The sequence below is a fragment of the Panthera leo genome, chromosome B2 (assembly GCF_018350215.1).
Source record: "Panthera leo isolate Ple1 chromosome B2, P.leo_Ple1_pat1.1, whole genome shotgun sequence".
NCBI lineage: Eukaryota > Metazoa > Chordata > Mammalia > Carnivora > Felidae > Panthera > Panthera leo.
In genome coordinates this window covers 3,941,689-3,959,817 of record NC_056683.1, presented here as the reverse complement: position 1 = coordinate 3,959,817, position 18,129 = coordinate 3,941,689, and the positions used below count along the sequence as shown (strand labels likewise).

Here is an 18,129-nt window from a genome sequence, read left to right as displayed (position 1 = left end):
CACCACGGGGAGCAACTGAGAAAATGGCCCTGGCCCCTCTGCACGTGCTCTAACCCACTGATACCTATAAATTACCATTTTACAAACATGTTGGTCCATTTCATGCTGTGAACTTTATATATGATGGAACCACTGACTTGGCTGGTTCCCGGAAGGAAAACATGCAGACTCACACCAGGTAGGTAATTCGAAGACGGTGTTAAAAGAGACAGTTTACACAGGATTGAGAATGGAGTGAAGGCAAAAAAAAAAAAAAAAAAAAAAAAAAAAGCCTGAAGGCACAGGAGAAGAGAGAAGCAACCAGAATGTGTGGAAGTCCTGCCAGTCAGGTGCTCTGAACAGTAGAGGAAGCGTCAGCCACCGGCAGACCCCACAGGAGGGACCGTAGAGACAGAGATACTCCCTGTCCTCACTCTTCAGCTTGCATTGAAAATCCAGCAGAGGCCAGTGGACTCGGGAGTGTGGATACAAAACAGGTCAGCTTGCCGGGGCCTAAGCCGGGCGAAGAGTGGAACACACAAAGGCAGGGGCGTGTGGACCGTATCCGATCTAACAAATACAAATTAATACTCCCTTTTACAAATAGGAAAAACTATTGTCCTCGTGAGGTTACGTCCTCAGATTCAGAGCCTCAAAACACCGATTCCTGTTTTGAGATCCAGAAACTGTGAGTCTGGCCAGTTAGCTCTGATACAACAGTTCTTCTAAATCCACCGGGAATTCCATGAAGATGACAACTTTGTTCGTGGCTATCACTTTATTTGAATTTTCACTCATTGGATATTTTCCCCCGGAGGAAATCTTAGCGACATAAAGAACCGATCTCAGATGTGAAAAGAATGGCAGCAAACAAGGTTCTCTCCCCTGGTCTTCGCATCACCGAAGGCTTCTCCTTTGTGAAGAGAGGTGCCCAGTGACTTTCCATCCTACCTAGGTGAGATAACTAAGGAAGAAAAAGGATGTCGAATTAAAAATTTCAATAGTGTTCCTCTAGTTAAATGCATAGATGAAACCACTGTCCTTTACCTTCATAAACGAGTGAGTTTCCTGTCCTTAGCCCAGTCTTGGACAACTGCATCTCCAAATATAAGGTAGAAGATCAATCCTGATAGGTTAATGGCAAACAACAACAGAAAGACATTTCTCCATCCGAATTCGGGATCCTGAGGACACAAAACCTCCAGTAAAGTTTCCTCCTCCATCCTTTTTTTGCTACGAGCCCATATTTATAGTTTAGAAGACCATATTTGCTAATGGCTCTCCACGTAGACGTTCATTTCCTGCAAGAGGCTTGATGGTTGGAAAGAAAGAATTTCAGAGCGCATTTAGAATATTCCTAATAAATGGGATTTGGGGACCTTTACAATTAACCTACAGAACTGCGCTTGTCACTATTTATCGAAGTGCCATGCGTTTTCTCTTGTGTGCAAATCATGACACGCCAAGTACGCTAAGAGTGTTTTCTTCTTGCGTTGCTGTGGCGTGGGGGAAACACTGCAGGCTCTGGAGCTAGACGGGTCTAAGAAGGAAGAATTCTGACTCTGCATCCTCTCAGCGGAAAGACTTGTTCTATCAGATTTTCAGCTTTATCATCAGGAAGTGAGGATCACAGTATACCATTCTCATAATGGGCATGGGCATCAATAATTAAATGCGATTACTGCGTATGAAATACCTACAATCATGCCTGCGTGTACGAGACACGTCAGCACATCTGCTTTTACTATCTGTCTGCTTTGGGATGGTTATGCAAATGAAAATTTCACCGCGTTGCCAAAGACGTGGCAAGTTGCATCGGGGCATGGAATTTACCATCTCACAACATCGGTACGGCTGTGTGATTTCAGTTTCAAAGACTGAATGTTGCCAGGGGATCATCACTTCTTTGGCTTCAGAACAAGGAAAGACTGAGGTCACGAAAGGAATCGTTCTACATTTTTCTCTGCCAGGTTGACCTCATGACAAAGTTACCCACAGTTTGCTTTTATTTTCTACGACGCGAGCACATGCTTTAGGGACGCTACTAACTTTACTAATGGATTTGGCAGAGCATCTTCAGAGTCCTTGACCCGAACACCCTACCTGACTGAGGAGAAACCCGCTGATGGTGGATGCCAGGATAGCTGCTGTGTATCCGAATTCCCTTGAGGCTCCCATGAGAAAACTGGAATGCCTGTGGGTGACAGGAATGTTCCAGGCTAGATCCAGAGATGCTTCATGGTATCCTTCAGCCTCGCTCATGTAATTACATCAGAAAGGACTTGCACTGTGTACGTTCAGTGAGAGGCACTGAGACGAATCAATAACCCCCCTCTCCCCACATCCCTGAAAAAAATGGCCACAGGTCCATCTGTGGTCCTTGCCTGTGATTTATTCTGTCCCAAAGTTTGGGGCTCCCAGAAAGCTTCGGGCTAAGTCTTTTTCAGAATAGGTGAAATATAAGAGTGGAGATGACCATCCTACCTCGGAGCAATGTCTAAGGCGTTGATATAGATCCCTGACTGACAGAAGGGGGTTAACCCACATGAGACTACAAGGAGGGTCATTGTGGTGACGTAGTCAGGGGTGAGGTAGGACAGAGCCACGAGGAGCACTGAAGAGGGGAAATTTCCTAGGAATGAGGAACAGACAAATTAAACAATGAGATACACCTTTGGCTGTTGTATTTGTATGTTTTGTGAATCATCTGACCCTCAAGCCCTGTTCTTACCAAGAAATGTGGCAATTTTCCTCACGGTAACGAGCCTAAAATTCTTGGTCAGGAGGAAATCTGCCAGTTGGCCTCCCAGGATACCAGTGACCCAGGAAATGATAAAAGGAAAGGCAGACAGGAACCCATTCTGAGGGGGAAAAGACGTGAGTAAATCATCATAATAGGGGTGGTGAGCCCACACCTTTTTTTGAGAAACCACTGATAATCATACTGACAACCCCGAAGACAACCCTGAGAGCGGGGGAGGAGCAGAGAGAGAGAGAGAGAGACAGAGGATCCAAAGCAGGTTCTGGGCTCCGTGCTGACAGGCTGACAGCAGACAGCCAGATGCGGGGCTCGAACTCACTCAACTGTGAGATCATGACCTGAGCTGAAGTCAGATGCTCAACCGACTAAGACACCCAGGCGCCCCTAAGGCCATTCTTTCTTTCTCATTTCTTTTTTTTTTTTTTTTTAATGCTTACTTTATTTTTAAGAGAGAGAGAGAGAGAGCATAGCATGGCCAGGGCGGGGGGCAGAGAGAGAGGGAGACACAGAATCCGAAGCAGGCTCCAGGCTCCGAGCCATCAGCACAGAGCCCGAGGGGGGACTTGAACCCACCAACGGCAAGATCATGACCTGAGCTGAAGTCAGATGCTCAACCGACGAAGCCACTCAGGCGCCCCTGAAATCCTACTTTCTTAACAACATCAGGAGCCTTTTCAGTCATGTCCTTAGAGAAGCTACCAGCGTGAGTGTTAAATATTAGATCATTTCGTGGTAGGTAGTAGAGGATACACTTTCCTGGATGGAACCATTTGTGAAGACGAAGTGATTGGTGAGTCATGCGCGCTGGAGAAAGGCCCAGAGGGAAAGGCACTCACGTCTCTGATATTAATGTTGAACACCGAGCTGATGTAAGTTGGCATGTATACAGTCAGTATGGTGATCATCCACTGATGGCTGAAACTGCACAGACAAATGGCATACAGGGGTAGAGACCTGAGCATGGCCTTGAACGGAAGAGGCTGCTTATGAGGGCTGACCTGGAAACAAGCGTACTGGTTAGGACGGTAAGATCTGGGCCGGGCCCACGCGTGAGCTTCGTCACCCCCTCGAAATGCAGAGGCCGACGCGAGCTCTCTGCAGATGGTCGCAGCCCTTACGTGTACCTGTTGGGCCAAGGAAGATACGATATACTCCCTTTCTGTGACGCTTATCCATGGGTGAGAGACGGGGTCATCATACACCAGAACAAACCAGAGAAGGCAGTAGACGAAGCCAATGCCTCCTGTAAGCAGAGGATAAAATTGGTTACCATGCCGGTTTCTGCTTTCTGTGGAAATTTCTTTTATGTTGGCACATTTTCGAGCGCAAGTCCTGGGACAAGCCCTTGCTCATAATATCCCCTTTGCAAGTCTCAAAAAAAAAAAAAAAAAAAAGCGCACGAATATCACAACTTTCTAGAACCCTCTTTTTTTTTTTTTTTTTACATCTCTTGATTATTCATATGTATGGAAATCACAGACCCTAGGACTTGGTTTTCTCAACCTTTTTAATATTATCAAAGGAAAGCTGTCCCTTTCAGCGCTTTCGACGGTAAACGTGTAGGTTTTCGCATTAAGCAACCCTCCAAGTTCTCCACGGACACCAGCTTGGCTCACCTTTGACGCTAACTACTGGTAGTTGGCACAGACACTGCAGGGGGAGGGTTCAGTCCCACAAGGCTGCCCCCCACTTCAGATGCCAGTCACAAGCAGTGGGTCCCCGGGTTACGCACGCTTCTGACTTGACTGCAAAGTGGGGGTTCCTACAACCCCCTCTCAGTTTTGATAATTTGCTGGAACATCTCACCAAAGTCAAGGAAGCATTTACATTTACTTACATTTACTTAAGTCTGCCAGTTTGTTACAAAGGATATTGTACAGGCTGCAGATGAACAGCCAGACAAACAGGTACACAGGGCAAGGTCTGGAAGGGGTTCTGAGCACAGGAGCCCCTGTGGAGCTGGGATACGCCACCCTCCCAGCACATGGAGGTGTTCACCGATCTGGAAGATCCCACGGTTCAGGGATCTTTAGGGAGGTGACATCACGTAGGCATAATAGATTATTAACTCATCCTGCAGCCTCCTTCCCTCCTGGAGGATGGAGGCTGAAACTTCCAAGCTTCTAATCGGGGTTTGTTCTTTCTGGTGCCCAGCCCTCATCGTGAAGCTGTCTCGGGTCCACCAAGAGCTGTCTCATTAGGACAAAAGATGTTCATAACACTCAGGCAATTACAGGGGTTTTAGGAGCTCTGGGTCGGAACCTGGGGACAGAGACCACATCCACATTTCTTAACTGTGTCACAGTGAGCCATTGTAACAGGTGTTCAGAGGTTCTCTCATTCTTAATTGCATTCCCCTCATGACGAAAGATGTTGAACACCTTTCCATGTGTTTACTTTCCCTCTCTGAAGCGTCTTTGCCACTGCTAAACCATTTTTTGTTCTGTTTTCTTATAATTGAATGTTGAGAATTATTTACACATTCTGGATAAAAGTCTTCATTACATACGTGTTTTGCAAGTATTTTTTCCCTGTCTTTATTATCCTAATAACGGCTCGTAAAGACAAGTTTTTACTCTGATGAAATCCAGCCTATCAGTTTGTAATTTTACGGATCAAGCCTTTGGTGTCACGTCTAAGAAATCTTTGCCTAACTAGAGAGCAAGGGTTTTCTCATAGGCTTTCTTCTGGAAGGATAATAACTTCAGATTTTAAAATTAGGTCCAGGATTTATTTTGAGTTTGTTTTTGTGTAGGGTATAAGACTGGACCAAAGTATCCAGTTTTTGAGCGACATCTTGTTGAAAAGCCTATTCCTTTCTCCATTGGATTCCCTTTGCATCTTTGCCAAAAATCAACTTACCTTTTATGTGTGAGTCTGTTTGGGACTGTGCTCCGCTGATTTATTTTCTGCCAATATGCCAACACTGCCGTGTCCCGATGGCGTAATCTTCTGTGTCTTAACATCGGGCAGTGTGAGTCCTCCAACTTTGTAACTCATTTGCAAAATTATTTGGCTCTTCTAGAATCCTGTTATTTTCATGAGCACAGTTTTCAGGGCATCGGTCTTTCCCACCTTTTGTCGGATTTATTCCTATGTTACGTACTTGCCCAAGCTATTGAAAACGGTACTGCTATTTTTAATTTAAATTTCTTAGTCTCTCAACTTTGGTGTGGCTAAAAATGTCCTTATTTTGTCCGTTTTTGACATTTTCCCCCCCAGAATTCTATGTTGACGGTTTGTTTCTTTGTTTGTTTTCCTTGCGGGACGTGAAAACTTTTATTTCACTGCCTTCCTCCTTGCGTTGCTTCCGACAGGAAGGCTACCCTCTTCACTGTCTCTGTTGTTCTGTGTGTGATATGTATTTAGCTTTCACTGCTTTTAAAATTTTCATCTTTATCACTGGCTTTCAGCCATCCGGTTACCTATAACTTGGTGTCGTTTTCTTCATGTTGCCTGTGCTTGAGACCCATTGTTCTTGGGTCTGTGAGTGTGTAGTTTTCATTGACTTTGGCCACCCTTCACCCATTATTCTAACCTCGGTGCCAGTTCTGCGTCCGTTTTGATTGATCTTTTTACTCTTCTTCTTACAGGTTGTGTTTTCCTGCTTTTATATTGCCACGCCTGGTAATCTGCGATGGGAACCAGACATCGTGGATGGCACCGAGGTGGGTGCTGAGTGTCTTTGTCTTCCTCTACCAGATTTTTGAGCTTTTTGTCTGCGCTACAGTTAGCTTGCAGAGAAATAGTTCGATCCTTTTAGGTCTTGTGTCGTCATTTGTCAAAGGGCCCCCCAGGGCTTCCTCTGGAGCCGCTGGAGAAAGAAGGCAGTGGCCATTCTGCCCAACTGCCTCTGAATTGTCAGTGTTTTCAGTCTGTCTTGTGGAAACAGACTCTGTCTCCGATTCTTTGCAAGTCCTCGATTCTGTTCTTTAATCTTTTCCAGGGATTTTCCCCACCACGGGCTCAGATGATGTCTTCACGCACGTGCCCCGCAAATAACCGGGTTTCCTCTGTATGTCGTTGCCTTTATTGGGTGCTCTTTCCTGCCTCACACTCTCCTGGCTTTTAGATTTGTCTCCTCAGTTCTGTTTCTGCTGGGTTCCCTCTTCTTGCGCCCTGCCCTAGACCTCCAGGTTGTGGTCCCTCCTCGCCTTCGCCTTGTTGGTGTTTAGTGTTTTCTCTCCTTTTGGAAACTTGCACCCAACCCAGGCCCCTGTCCTGATGCACTTGATGGGAGAGAAAACCCACAGCGGTGGCTTGCTCTCTGCGCGTCTTTCTTTCATCTGTCCCAAACCACTGCTCTGCAAGCCTGTCACCTGCAGCCGGAACCGGGGACAGGGGGAGGCGGGGGTGGGGGGGGGGGGCGTTGCGCATGCCCAACCACTGCGTGCTAATGATGCTTTATGGCAGATCGATAGCATCGCAGACTGATCCTTGGACACTCGCCCTGAATATGAAACCCTGGAATGGGGAGAGAGCTGCTTACCAAAGATATAGAAGACAAAAGGCCACCCGAGGGTTTGGCTGATGATGCCACCCAGGAGGATGATGGTGAAGGTTCCCAGCATCATTCCTGCAAAGAGACAGAGTAACCTGTGGGGCTGTGGACCGCCACTGGATAGACACCGACAGAATGACGGATGATATGTTAACGTGGTGTCACCAACCATAACCAGACTAGCATATCAGAATACGTGAACTTCAGATTTATCACTTAGTTCTCCTGAGGGCCCATTTTTCTGGCAGTTCCCTAATAGCATTGCAGACAACAGCCATGCTTCTTCCTCCCGTGTTATTTTAATTTTTAATTACACAAGTCATGTGACATATGCTTATTGAGAAAGTAAATTATCACGAAGCAGAGTCCCGCGACGTGCCACCCCCGTCCGTTCCCACTCTTGTCTCTAATGTTAACCATTACCTGTTATGTGATATATCGTTGCATAGCTTTCCTCCCTGCAAACATATATAATATGTATCTACACACACACTTACCTCTTTGTAAAGGCATTTAAGCGACATGCAGGCAGAAAGCTAGATTTGTCTGTTACGGTGCTAATAACACTTTTGATTTCCCTGGCTTCACAGAGCATTCTCATACATAGTAGGGCACCCTTCCTTCCAACAACTTTTCCAAAACTAGGCTATTATGTGTTTTTATTTTCCAGATTAACATCAACTTGTCAAATTATAGATGCGTGAGTTTTTATTTAGTTGTTTGTTCCTTTTATTTATTATCTATTTATTTAGTTTTTAATTTAATTTTTCTTATTTTTTAAGGTTTATTTATTTTCGAGAGAGAGAGAGGATTCATAAGCCGTGGTCATTAACGATAAGTAATTCACTAAGAATGACACGTTTGTCTTGGAATGTAGATAGAAAAAGGTGGAAGGAGCAGCAGACACATAATACTAAGTAGGCAATAATTATAAACACAAGACTCTAGCTGTTCACGGGCATATTCAATCGGAGATGTGCGGGAACCAGAGAAAAGTGTGCACATCTCTTCCCAACTCGGCGTTCAGTGACTTGAAGTTGCTGTCTTTAAATCAGCCGTGATGGTAGTATTTAGAGCACAGAAATTGAGAAATATTTTGAATCAGCTTTTTTTTTTCTTCCTAGAAAAAGCCTGTTTACCAGCCCAGTGGTGGTGACTTGTGACAGTGGGGGCCTCATTCAGCCATCCGCTGGGAATTCCCATTCTGGCCCCCAGACCACTCTGCCTGTAGACGGAAGTAACACCCCTGGCAGTAACAGGTTCTTTAGCGACTAAGTGGAGGCCCCCCCGGCCCTGTGTCTCTCGCTTAGAGCAAGCGTGTGTCACTGGCCCAGGATGCCGCCCCTCCGTGGGCTCGCTCGCCTGAAGCCCAGCTCTGGTTCCCCAATCCACACCATCAGCGGGCAGGATAATGCAGCAGACAGACGGAGACAGGGTGTTCGAACATTCAGCACGCGTGACCCAGGTAGGGTGATCCTTCCACCCGCTTTACCTTAAACGTGTTCGGTTACCCGATTTCCCACCTTACATCTCACTCTGTGCTTCGAAGTAGTTTAACTGTACAATTACGGTGCCTGATTTGGCCTGTGAGCCTGTCTGCCCCATGACCTCTGGGACAGCTTGCCAGGGGGTGTACTTGGGGCTGACATTGCATCAAGGCGATTTCCTCCCTAACAGACACGCTTTATTCGTTCTGCATTTGTGTTTCTAACACTACCCGTGTGGCTGTCTGAAAATCGCAGGGTTTTGGTTTTTTTTCTATTTTCACTGCCGTATGATAAACCATCATCTTCAGATTGTGTGTGTGTGTGTGTGTGTGTGTGTGTGTGTGTGTTTCTATTACCTATGAGGCCTGCCTCAAATATGAGATACCAGTTCTGTTTTGTCTGCTTAGCCTTCCTCCCTTAAGTGGCTACAAAGTTTCCTGCCTCTAGATGTGCCTTTGTGGTTCCTTGGAGAGAAAGACCTAGTACGTTTTGCCCCAGAGGCTGGCAGTACTGGGCCCTTCCACCGTGAGGTGTCTTTGTGGGAAGTCTTCCTTCAACCTCACGGGATGAGTCCTACTGCTTACCAGTGCAGCCTGTTGAGAAGTCCTAGAATCACCAGAAATGGCCATTTCTGTAAGAACTACGGAGGCAGGTGGGTAGGCTTAGCCCATCCCACCTACTGATGGGTTCCTCCAATGGCTTCCTGTTGGCCCCTTAGACAGCCATTGGATTTGTGCTCTTCTGAAGCAGAAAAGGTTTCTAGAGGCCAGTAGAGACCACCTTCTTGGGGCCACTAAGATGGTCCCTAACACCCAAAACAAGGAAGCCTCTGGAACTTGCAGTCTTCTAGATTCCCAAGATTCTCCTAGTCAGTTGACCTGTTCCAGGGGCACTATGCCTATAGAGCAGGAAACGAGAGGGAGGGAGCAGCTACTTCTACAAGGTCACCGTCTTCCTTCCCAGATTTTAAACTTTTCTTCCATGCTTTCCATGGAAGGCCGTCTCCCTTCATTTAGGTATCCAGACCACTCACTGCAGTTAAAAATATTAGCGATTATACTCTTCGTTACCAACGACTATTCTTATAGCAGTCTGGTTTTTTTTAATTACTTTTTTTAAATTTTTAATTGAAGCATGGTTGATATTAGTTTCAGGTGTACCACATAGTGATTTGAAAATTACACACATTACAAAATGCCACAGTAAGCATAGTTACCGTCTATCCCCATACTAAATTAGTACAACATTATCGAGTATGTTCCCTAGGCCGTACTTTTCATTCCCTTGACTTATTTATTTTATACCTGGAAGTTTGTATCTCTTAATCTCCCTCCCCTATTTGGCCTATCTCCCACCCCCACCCAACCTCTGGAAACCACTGGTTGGTTCTCTATATTTATGAGTCTGTGTCTCTTTCCTGTTGTTATTGTTATTTGGTGGCGCTTTTAGATGCCACGTACAAGTGAGACTGCACGATACTGTCTTTCTCTGTCTGACTTACGTGACTTAGAGAAACAGCCTTTTGGGGTTCATTCATGTTGTTGCAAATGGCAAGGTTTCGTTCTTTTTGGTGACCAAATAATATTCCATTATGTAAACACACCATATCTTCTTCATCCATCCATCTATTGGTGGACATCTGGGCTGCTTTCCTATCTTGGCTATTGTAAACGATGCTGCAGTAAACCCAGGAGTGCATATGTCTTTTGCACTGGTGTTTTCATTTCCCTCGGGTAAATACTCAGATGTGCAGTTATTGGGTGGTATGGTACTTTTATTTTTAGCTTTTTGAGGAAGCTCTCTCCTGTTTTCCACGGTCGCTGCACCAATTTCCATTCCTACAAATAGGACACAGAGATTCTCTTTTCTCCACATCCTCACCAACCCTTATTATTTCTTGTCTTTTGGATGCTCGCCGTTCTGACGGTTTTTTCTTTTTAAATAAACGTTATGATACATGGTCCCTTAGATCTCTCCCGTGGTATTGGTTAATCATGTAAAAGTTTCTTTTAATTTCTTCTTCATTTGGATTTGTTCTCACGGTTTTTGAGTTTGGTCTCTCTCTTTTGTGCTCTTGTTTTCTTTAAAATGTTTGAGGTTTTGTGGGGGGAGGGGGTCAATCGCAATCCTTGAGAAGCCCCATTAGTCAGCTGCGATGACGGATGTGAGTTTCCTCATAGACCAAATTAGTGGACTATTCCCCTATCAGTGGATATGAGCTCTGGTGACAGAAAATACTTCTCCAGGGTTGTAAAGGGCTCTAGAGGGTCCAGAGGGGGGTGAGATCAGTCAGCGTGTGTGTGTGTATGTGTGTCTTGTTTTCTGGGCTTGAAGAGTCCCTGACTCCCTCGTGATCCGTAAGTTAGCTGGGGAGTTACCCCAGTTTTCTTATCCAGAAACTACTTCATCAATCTCCTGGTTGTTAGCCTTATTCTTTCTGTTTTTCATTCTTCCCCAATATTTTTAGAATATTCATTCCAGATACACTGTCCAGGCAAATCATGATCAGAACAACTGAGAACTCTGCCAAAGAAGATTAAGTTAGATCTGTGCCTCATACATAGAATACCAATATAGACTCCCAGTGTATTAGAAATTTAGGTATGAAAACGAAATCAGGCAAGTTCAAGGAAAAACGTGGGTGGATGCTTTTGTAACTTGTCCATCTATGACTCAAAATCCAGAAGCCATAAAAGAAAAGGATGATCAATTTAAATATGCAAGAATATATTTTTTACACATAGGAAAAGTCATTATAAGCAAAGCCGTGTTATAAATGACAACTTGGGGAAAAATAACAGAAAGCGGGGCACCTGGGTGGTTCAGTCGATTGAGCGTCCGACTTGGGCTCAGGTCACGATCTCAGGGTTCATGAGCTCGAGCCTCGCGTCGGGCTCTGTGTCGACAGCTTGGAGCCTGGAGCCTGCTTCGGATTCTGTGTCTCCCTCCCTCTCTGCCCCTCCCCCACTCGCACTTTGTCTCTCTCTCTCTCTCTCTCTCTCTCTCTCCGAAAAATAAACATTTAAAAAATTAAAAAAAAAAACAAAACTAAAAGTCATGGCACAAAGGATCCATCTCCTTAATTTATAAATATTTGGTCACCGCTGAGGAAAAAAGAAAAACACATTCAACAGAGAAATTCTCACGTACCCCAGAGTTAGAATGTTGGATCGAGTGGACTCTTTTCGGTTATGTGTTTCTACCTGATAGAGCGAGGGTGCAGAGGCGGCTTCGTTCACATGGAGGACCCCATCTCTCCCAAAGCGCGTGCTGGCCCCCAAGTATCGAGCCCTGAAGTCAAAACAGTTAGAGCTGTTGGTATGTGGTGCCATGTAGAAATTCATATCCATTTCATATTCGCAAACTGTCTGGATACCTGGGCTAGGCCCTGGACTATTCGAGTTGCAATGAGGAAGGCGAGCCCCAGGTCAGCCGCCAGCGGGGTGAAGATAATGAGAAGGGAGGATACAACCAAAGAAACGCCAACCACACGCTTTGTTCCTATTCTTCCAGCCAGGTACCCGCTGGGAGCCATTGTCAGCATCATGCCGTAGTTGACAGAACCAAAAATGATGCCTTGGATTTGAGGGCTCCAGTCATACACAGGGGCCTTGAAGAAACAGAGGATGCTGTAGTAAGCCGTTTACAGGAAGGTTCTTACATAACTGAAGACACCTCTTTATATCTCTCACTTGCTTTCAAATCACTATTTTGCCAAGTAAAACTTCTCTTAAGTGTTAATTTATTTTGAGAGAGAGAGAGAGCACGAGCAGGGGTGGGGCAGAGAGAGAGGGAGAGAGAGAGAGAGAGGGAATCCCAAACAGCCTCTGTGTTGTCAAGGTGGGGCCCAATGCAGAGCTCGAACTCACGAACCGTGAGATCATGACCTGAGCCAAAATCTCAGGAATCGGACGCTTAACTGACTGAGCCACCCGGGTGTCCCCCCCAAATAAAACTTTTTAACATACAAGCTCTAAACAAACAGCACCAACAAGAACACAGCTTAAATCTCGTATTGCTTACCTCTGCTGGAAGACTGTTTGGCGCATCATTTGAGCCACCAAGTGCGTCAAGAGGCAGACTCTCGGTGGAGCCATTAAACTGGGACTGATGGTTTGTGCCGTTGACCATGGCCACCATGCTGATGTTGATGGCAGCATACTGTGCCATCAGTATAAAATTGCAGAAATGTGCCATAAAGGCTATTCCATAGCGAGTGGAGCGTAAGCTTAGAACTGGAAATATCATAACACGACATTAGTGCTTTCCTTATTAAGCCATCATTTGCTTCTCACAAGTTATACCACGGGAAGGTACCACAGACCATCACCTAATGAGTTAAATGGCTTTGCTATTGGCTTTAGGAAAGATACAAAAGGAGGCAATCACTGAGTTGAACTGAAGGTTGTTTTCATACCATGACTGTATAGAGACTGACTTGCTCTGAGGCATCTATCCTTCCTATGGTTTCGTCTCTCCCGTTCTTGGGTTATTGTATTCTATAGTTGATGAAATTACTCGGAAGTAAATACCTGGGTGGCAAAATATACATTTTATATACATATAAGGAAGTATATGTATATATACCTATTTAAGTCACATAATTTAATCAACTAAATTTAATTAAATTACATAATTTATATTGTATGTCCTATATTACACGTTATATATAGAAAATGTAATTTTTTAAACTCTGAGGGAATTGTTCGTTGGGGTAGATGATTGTTCTCCACATGTGTCCAGTCATTGAGGACAAGCTTTCATTTAAAGTTTAAAATCAAGCCCCTAGGGGTGCCTGGGTGGCTCAGTCGGTTAAGCGTCCGACTTCGGCTCAGGTCACGATCTCACGGTCCGCGGGTTCGAGCCCCGCGTCGGGCTCTGGGCTGATGGCTCGGAGCCTGGAGCCTGCTTCCAATTCTGTGTTTCCCTCTCTCTCTGCCCCTCCCCTGTTCATGCTGTGTCTCTCTCTGTCTGAAAAATAAATAAACGTTAAAAAAAAATTTTTTTTTAATAATAAAAAAATAAAATAAAATCAAGCCCCTAGAAAGATTTTCTCATTAGAGAAATTGACAACTACAAACTATGAAAAAATATAGCGAAAAAAATAGCAGAAAGAGAAATGAGCACAGCATTCAAGGCTGTTTTTGTATTTCTGGGGAAGATGGCTGTTGCCGGGAAGAGGCTATTGCAATAATGCAGAAGAGAAGTGAGGAACATTGGATTGTGGTGGGAGCAGCAGAAGCAGGAAAATGTAATCGGATCCCAAATGGACCCGCGGGGTGGGGGAAAGGCACACTAAATCAAGCTTTAGGTTTTACAGACCAGTGGGGGAGGGGCACCAGAGAGGTTCTTGTCTAGGAACTAGAAGAGTAGAGTTGAGGTTCACTGAGGAAGGGAGTTGTGTGGCCAGAGCAGGGGTTTGGGGAGTGTGGGGATCAACAACTTATTGTTGGACCAACAGAGCTCCCTTTTAGGCACTCTGAGTGTTGAGAATGTTGTTGGATACACAACTCTAGAGTTTAGAAGAGAGGTAGGAGTTGAGGTATAATACTGGGAGTTAATAATCTACACATGATACCTGAAGCCATGATATTTGGGAAGTGAGAACACAGAGAGAAGAGAACCAAGGACTGACCCTGGGGGTTCCAATGTTTAGAAAGGCCAAATGAATGGGGAGAGACCAACAAAGGAAACTGAAAAGGGATGATCAGTAGGTTTTGGAAGAAAACTAGGAGAGTGTGGTGTCCAGAAAGCCCAGGGGAAAAGGGCTTCAGGGAGGAGGGAGTCAGCAGGTGCGTCAGATGGCTCCGATAGGTCATGGAACATAATGACTGAGAATTAATTCACTAAATCCTCTGAAGCCGCTACCACGGCTATCCTCATTTTATGGATGAGAAGGACATAGATACAGAGAGACCCGCTATGTGTCAGGTGTCTATGCTGTTAACCGTTGTTGGGCAAGTATATGATGGCTTTTATTTTGTCCTAGATGACCCCATGAGAATACCTTTGCTGTAAGTCAAGTGCACTCATCTGTGGGGTTTACATGGTGTGGGATAAGAGGTCCCTGTGTGTCTTCAAGAAGTCCTCAAAACTTCAAGGAAGGAGGTACCTTGAGATAACAAAAGAGTCTTCCCCCACAAGGACATACTGTTTTCTCATTTAGTGAATGGGGTGGGGGAGGCAGAATTTGGGAAAAAAACTGTAAAACATACCCAAATTAGAGTGAGAAGCTCAAATACAATATTTTTGTGAAAGTTTTCCTTCCTGATTCAAGGCTGGGTGGTGACTTCTTATGTCAATCAAGTCAACTAATAATTTGTGAGTTGTTGTGTTCTCTGATTTCTCCACATGGCCTGGGATCTTAGAGACCAAAGGCTACTGAAAAACAGTATCAGCAAACCAAGAGACTAATGGCTCACAAATGAGTGGGTTGAACATCGGTCTCGTTAGGTTGCTGAAAGATTAAGTAGAGGATGTGTTTAAAAGGCTAAGCCTGATGCTTGCTTGCTAATAAGTATTTCCTACAATCTACTACATGTGTCCTTAAAGATTGTTTCTGTCCTATGTCCATAATGGATGAATCATTCCAGCCATATCCACTCTAATAGATTGGTGCCAGCGTCATGCTGGCTGTGAAATATTTTCAAGGATTACCCTTAGCTACATGAGAGTGTGTGAGTTTGTATGTATGTGTGAGTGTGTGCAAATTAATAAATATCTTATAGGCATAGTATTTAACCGCTGGAAGAGAGCACTGACACTATGAAATCATCGACTTTTGAAACTTGAAGGTTCTATATGGAAGAATTCGATACTACTCTAATCAGAGTCCAGGAGACTTGTTTTTTAACATGATGTGACAAACAGAGCCTAGGGTGACTCCAATGATTCCCACCTCATGAGTTCACAAATGTGTCTAATCCCCTCCACTTGAATGGGGGCAAGACTTATGAGCTGCTTCTAGCCAGCAAGTGAAGGGATGCCCTCTCATGATTTTCATTATAAGACTCCAAACTGAAGCTGGATACTTTACTCATGGGCTTGATAAAGGATGCCGAGAGTTGGAGAAGCCCACACGGTAAGGAACTATGGGCTGCCTCTAGGACAAGAGAGTGGCCTCTAGCCAAAATCCTGCCCAAACCAGGACCTTCAGCTGTACGGTTGTAAGGGGATGAATTCTCCCAACAACCTGAATGATCTTGGAAGTGGGATCTTCCCCAGTCTAGCCTCCAGATGAGAACACAACCTGGACAGCTGCTCAATTGCAGCCTTGTGAGATGTAGAGAAGAACCAACTAAACCAAGGCATGTCTTACCCCTGACCCACAGAAGTTGTGACATCGTAAATATGTGTCATTTTAGGCCATTAAGTTTGTGGTAATATGTTTGCAGGGATAGAAAATAAATACGGTTGGCATCAAATAATAAAGATGCGTTATATATATTAACAGACTACATGAAAGGTTTTTTTGGAGGAGAGGGCACACATTGAAAGATGTTTGCATTGCACAGCATTGAAATTTGTTACAAGGCTAAAATAAGACACCAATAAGAAGAGAAAATCTAAGGAACAATAGAAAAACATCCAAAAAAATCATACAGTGAGTAAAGGACATTACGGCAATTCATGGAGGAAAGCTAAATTATACAGGTGATTCTGAGCTAGCTGGTTAAATATATGGAAAAATAAAGTTGGAACAATATCTCATATTTTAAATCAAAATAAAGTCAAGGTATAATACTGTAGCAGTGCGTTTTGTCAAATTAAAGCTGCCATTGATTTTAAGATGTGTCATTTTTTGTTCCACTAAAAATCAATTGATAAGCTAATCAAAAAATCAAACTTAATAGATTCTGAATCTATCAAACTGAATGCCTGAGCTCTCCCTCCCAAGCTTGGTCCACCCACATTCTTTCCCAACTCAGATGATGGAAATTCTATCCTTCCAGACACTTGATTTCTTTCTTTTGCACCTTAGATCCAGGCTGTCTAGAACATACTATTGTCTTTACATTGAAAATGTGTACAGAATCCAACCACTTCTCACCAGAGCCATTGTTGTCTCTTGGTTTAGAGCTGTTTCCAGAGGATTCTGGCTACCAACACCTCTTGCTTGGATATTTGCAATAGCCTTTAACTTGACTTCCTGCTTCCAATCTATTTTATGGTTTTTTTAAATGTTAATTTAGTTGAGAGAGAGAGAGAGCAACTGGGGGAGGGGCAGAGAGAGAGGGAGACACCGAATCCGAAGCAGGCTCCAGGCTCCGAGCTGTCGGCACAGAGCCCGACACGGGGCTTGAACTCATGAACCACGAGATCATGACCTGAGCCGAAGTTGGACGCTCAACCGACTGAGCCACCCAGGCACCCCTCCAATCTATTTTAAATATAGCAAATGAACTGTTGTAGTCATGCCACAAATTAGATCACCCCCTCTTCCACTCAAAATCCTCCATGTGGCTTCACTTTAGTTCAGATTGAGTACTAAGGTCTCTATGGTGGCCAGTGGAAAGGAAATATTTACGGCCTTTGCATCAAAATTTTCATTTCTGAGGAATACACGCTGAAGAAATAGTAATTCCAGCTTCGGACAAGTGCTATGTTAAAGAATGTTTGCATAGGCATAATATATGTAAAGACAGCTTAGTAGCAAAACAAAACTCTGACTTAAATTTCCAACCGCAAGAGGATGTTTCAGGTAAATAATGCTCCATCTATTGGACATCCTGAAACACTAATATGCATCCTTAAGAATAGTTGTGAGTATTATAAAGCAATATGGAAAAGTGTGTGTGGTCAAATTAAAAGTTTTCTTACTATACCTAATTAAGCAATACAATTATGTTTACAATATTCTATGCAGCGACAAGAAGAATGCACAATAGTGGGTGTATACAAATTTGGCAGCAACTATCAAAAACTGTAAATGCACACGGACAAAGATTAAAAAGTAATCATCAGAAATGCAAGATTTTTTTCGAACAGTGGTATTTATTTCCTTCATATATTTGAAAAGCACACATTAATATTACCTGATTTTTAAAAAGAATTCAACAACTTATATGAATTCATTTGTTTGTCTTATGACAGTGCACGTAAAGAATCCACTACCAAATCCTAAACCCAAGGAGTCAAGGTTGAGTTTACCTTTCTTGGGAACGAGACTCTCATCCACTCGTGTATCTTGGGAGTATTTAGTCTTCCTTGCTGTGGGACTCAATTCCGTCATGGTGGCCATCGTGTTCTTTCCCCAGATGTTTTTCACCTATCGGGGCAATATGCAATCCACAGGTGTCAGCCAAGAGAGACTCCTCTGATACGCATAAACAGTGGTCACCAAACAATTTAAAGCTAGGCCATTTCATGTGGGTGGGGTCCTGGGAGGATCATTATTCCCT

General features: G+C 44.1%; 1 protein-coding gene and 1 long non-coding RNA gene across 3 annotated transcripts in view; one reads left to right on the top strand and one right to left on the bottom strand.

Annotated features, from left to right (window-relative positions):
* LOC122219487 overlaps nucleotides 1-18,129 on the top strand; it is a 76,796-nt gene that overhangs the window by 41,889 nt on the left and 16,778 nt on the right. Inside the window, exons 3-4 of one of the 2 annotated variants that reach the window (XR_006202401.1) lie at nucleotides 6,334-6,408; nucleotides 7,154-7,929. This is a non-coding gene — a long non-coding RNA (uncharacterized LOC122219487). Of the gene's footprint in view, nucleotides 1-6,333; nucleotides 6,409-7,153; nucleotides 7,930-18,129 lie in introns of those variants that run through there. The other variant, XR_006202400.1, reaches the window with a different exon arrangement.
* Nucleotides 732-17,969, bottom strand: SLC17A3 (solute carrier family 17 member 3). The gene is made up of 12 exons (XM_042937718.1): nucleotides 17,879-17,969; nucleotides 12,752-12,963; nucleotides 12,105-12,338; nucleotides 11,932-12,019; nucleotides 7,230-7,316; nucleotides 3,865-3,983; nucleotides 3,577-3,738; nucleotides 2,711-2,840; nucleotides 2,464-2,611; nucleotides 2,083-2,173; nucleotides 1,027-1,163; nucleotides 732-943 (listed from the first exon to the last, which is right to left on the bottom strand). The coding sequence occupies exons 1-11, from the start codon at nucleotides 17,967-17,969 to the stop codon at nucleotides 1,029-1,031; spliced, it is 1,497 nt and encodes a 498-aa protein (XP_042793652.1). The 3' UTR covers nucleotides 732-943; nucleotides 1,027-1,028.

Bases quoted from the DNA above. Each gene is read 5' to 3' on its own strand.
- SLC17A3 (XM_042937718.1), bottom strand. From the start codon at position 17,969: ATGGCCACCATGACGGAATTGAGTCCCACAGCAAGGAAGACTAAATAC. The intron at 2,174-2,463 runs GTAGGATGGTCA...TGTCACCCACAG, and splicing joins GCCTTAGACATTGCTCCGAG to GCATTCCAGTTTTCTCATGG. The intron at 1,164-2,082 runs GTAGGGTGTTCG...TTGTGTCCTCAG, and splicing joins GCGGGTTTCTCCTCAGTCAG to GATCCCGAATTCGGATGGAG.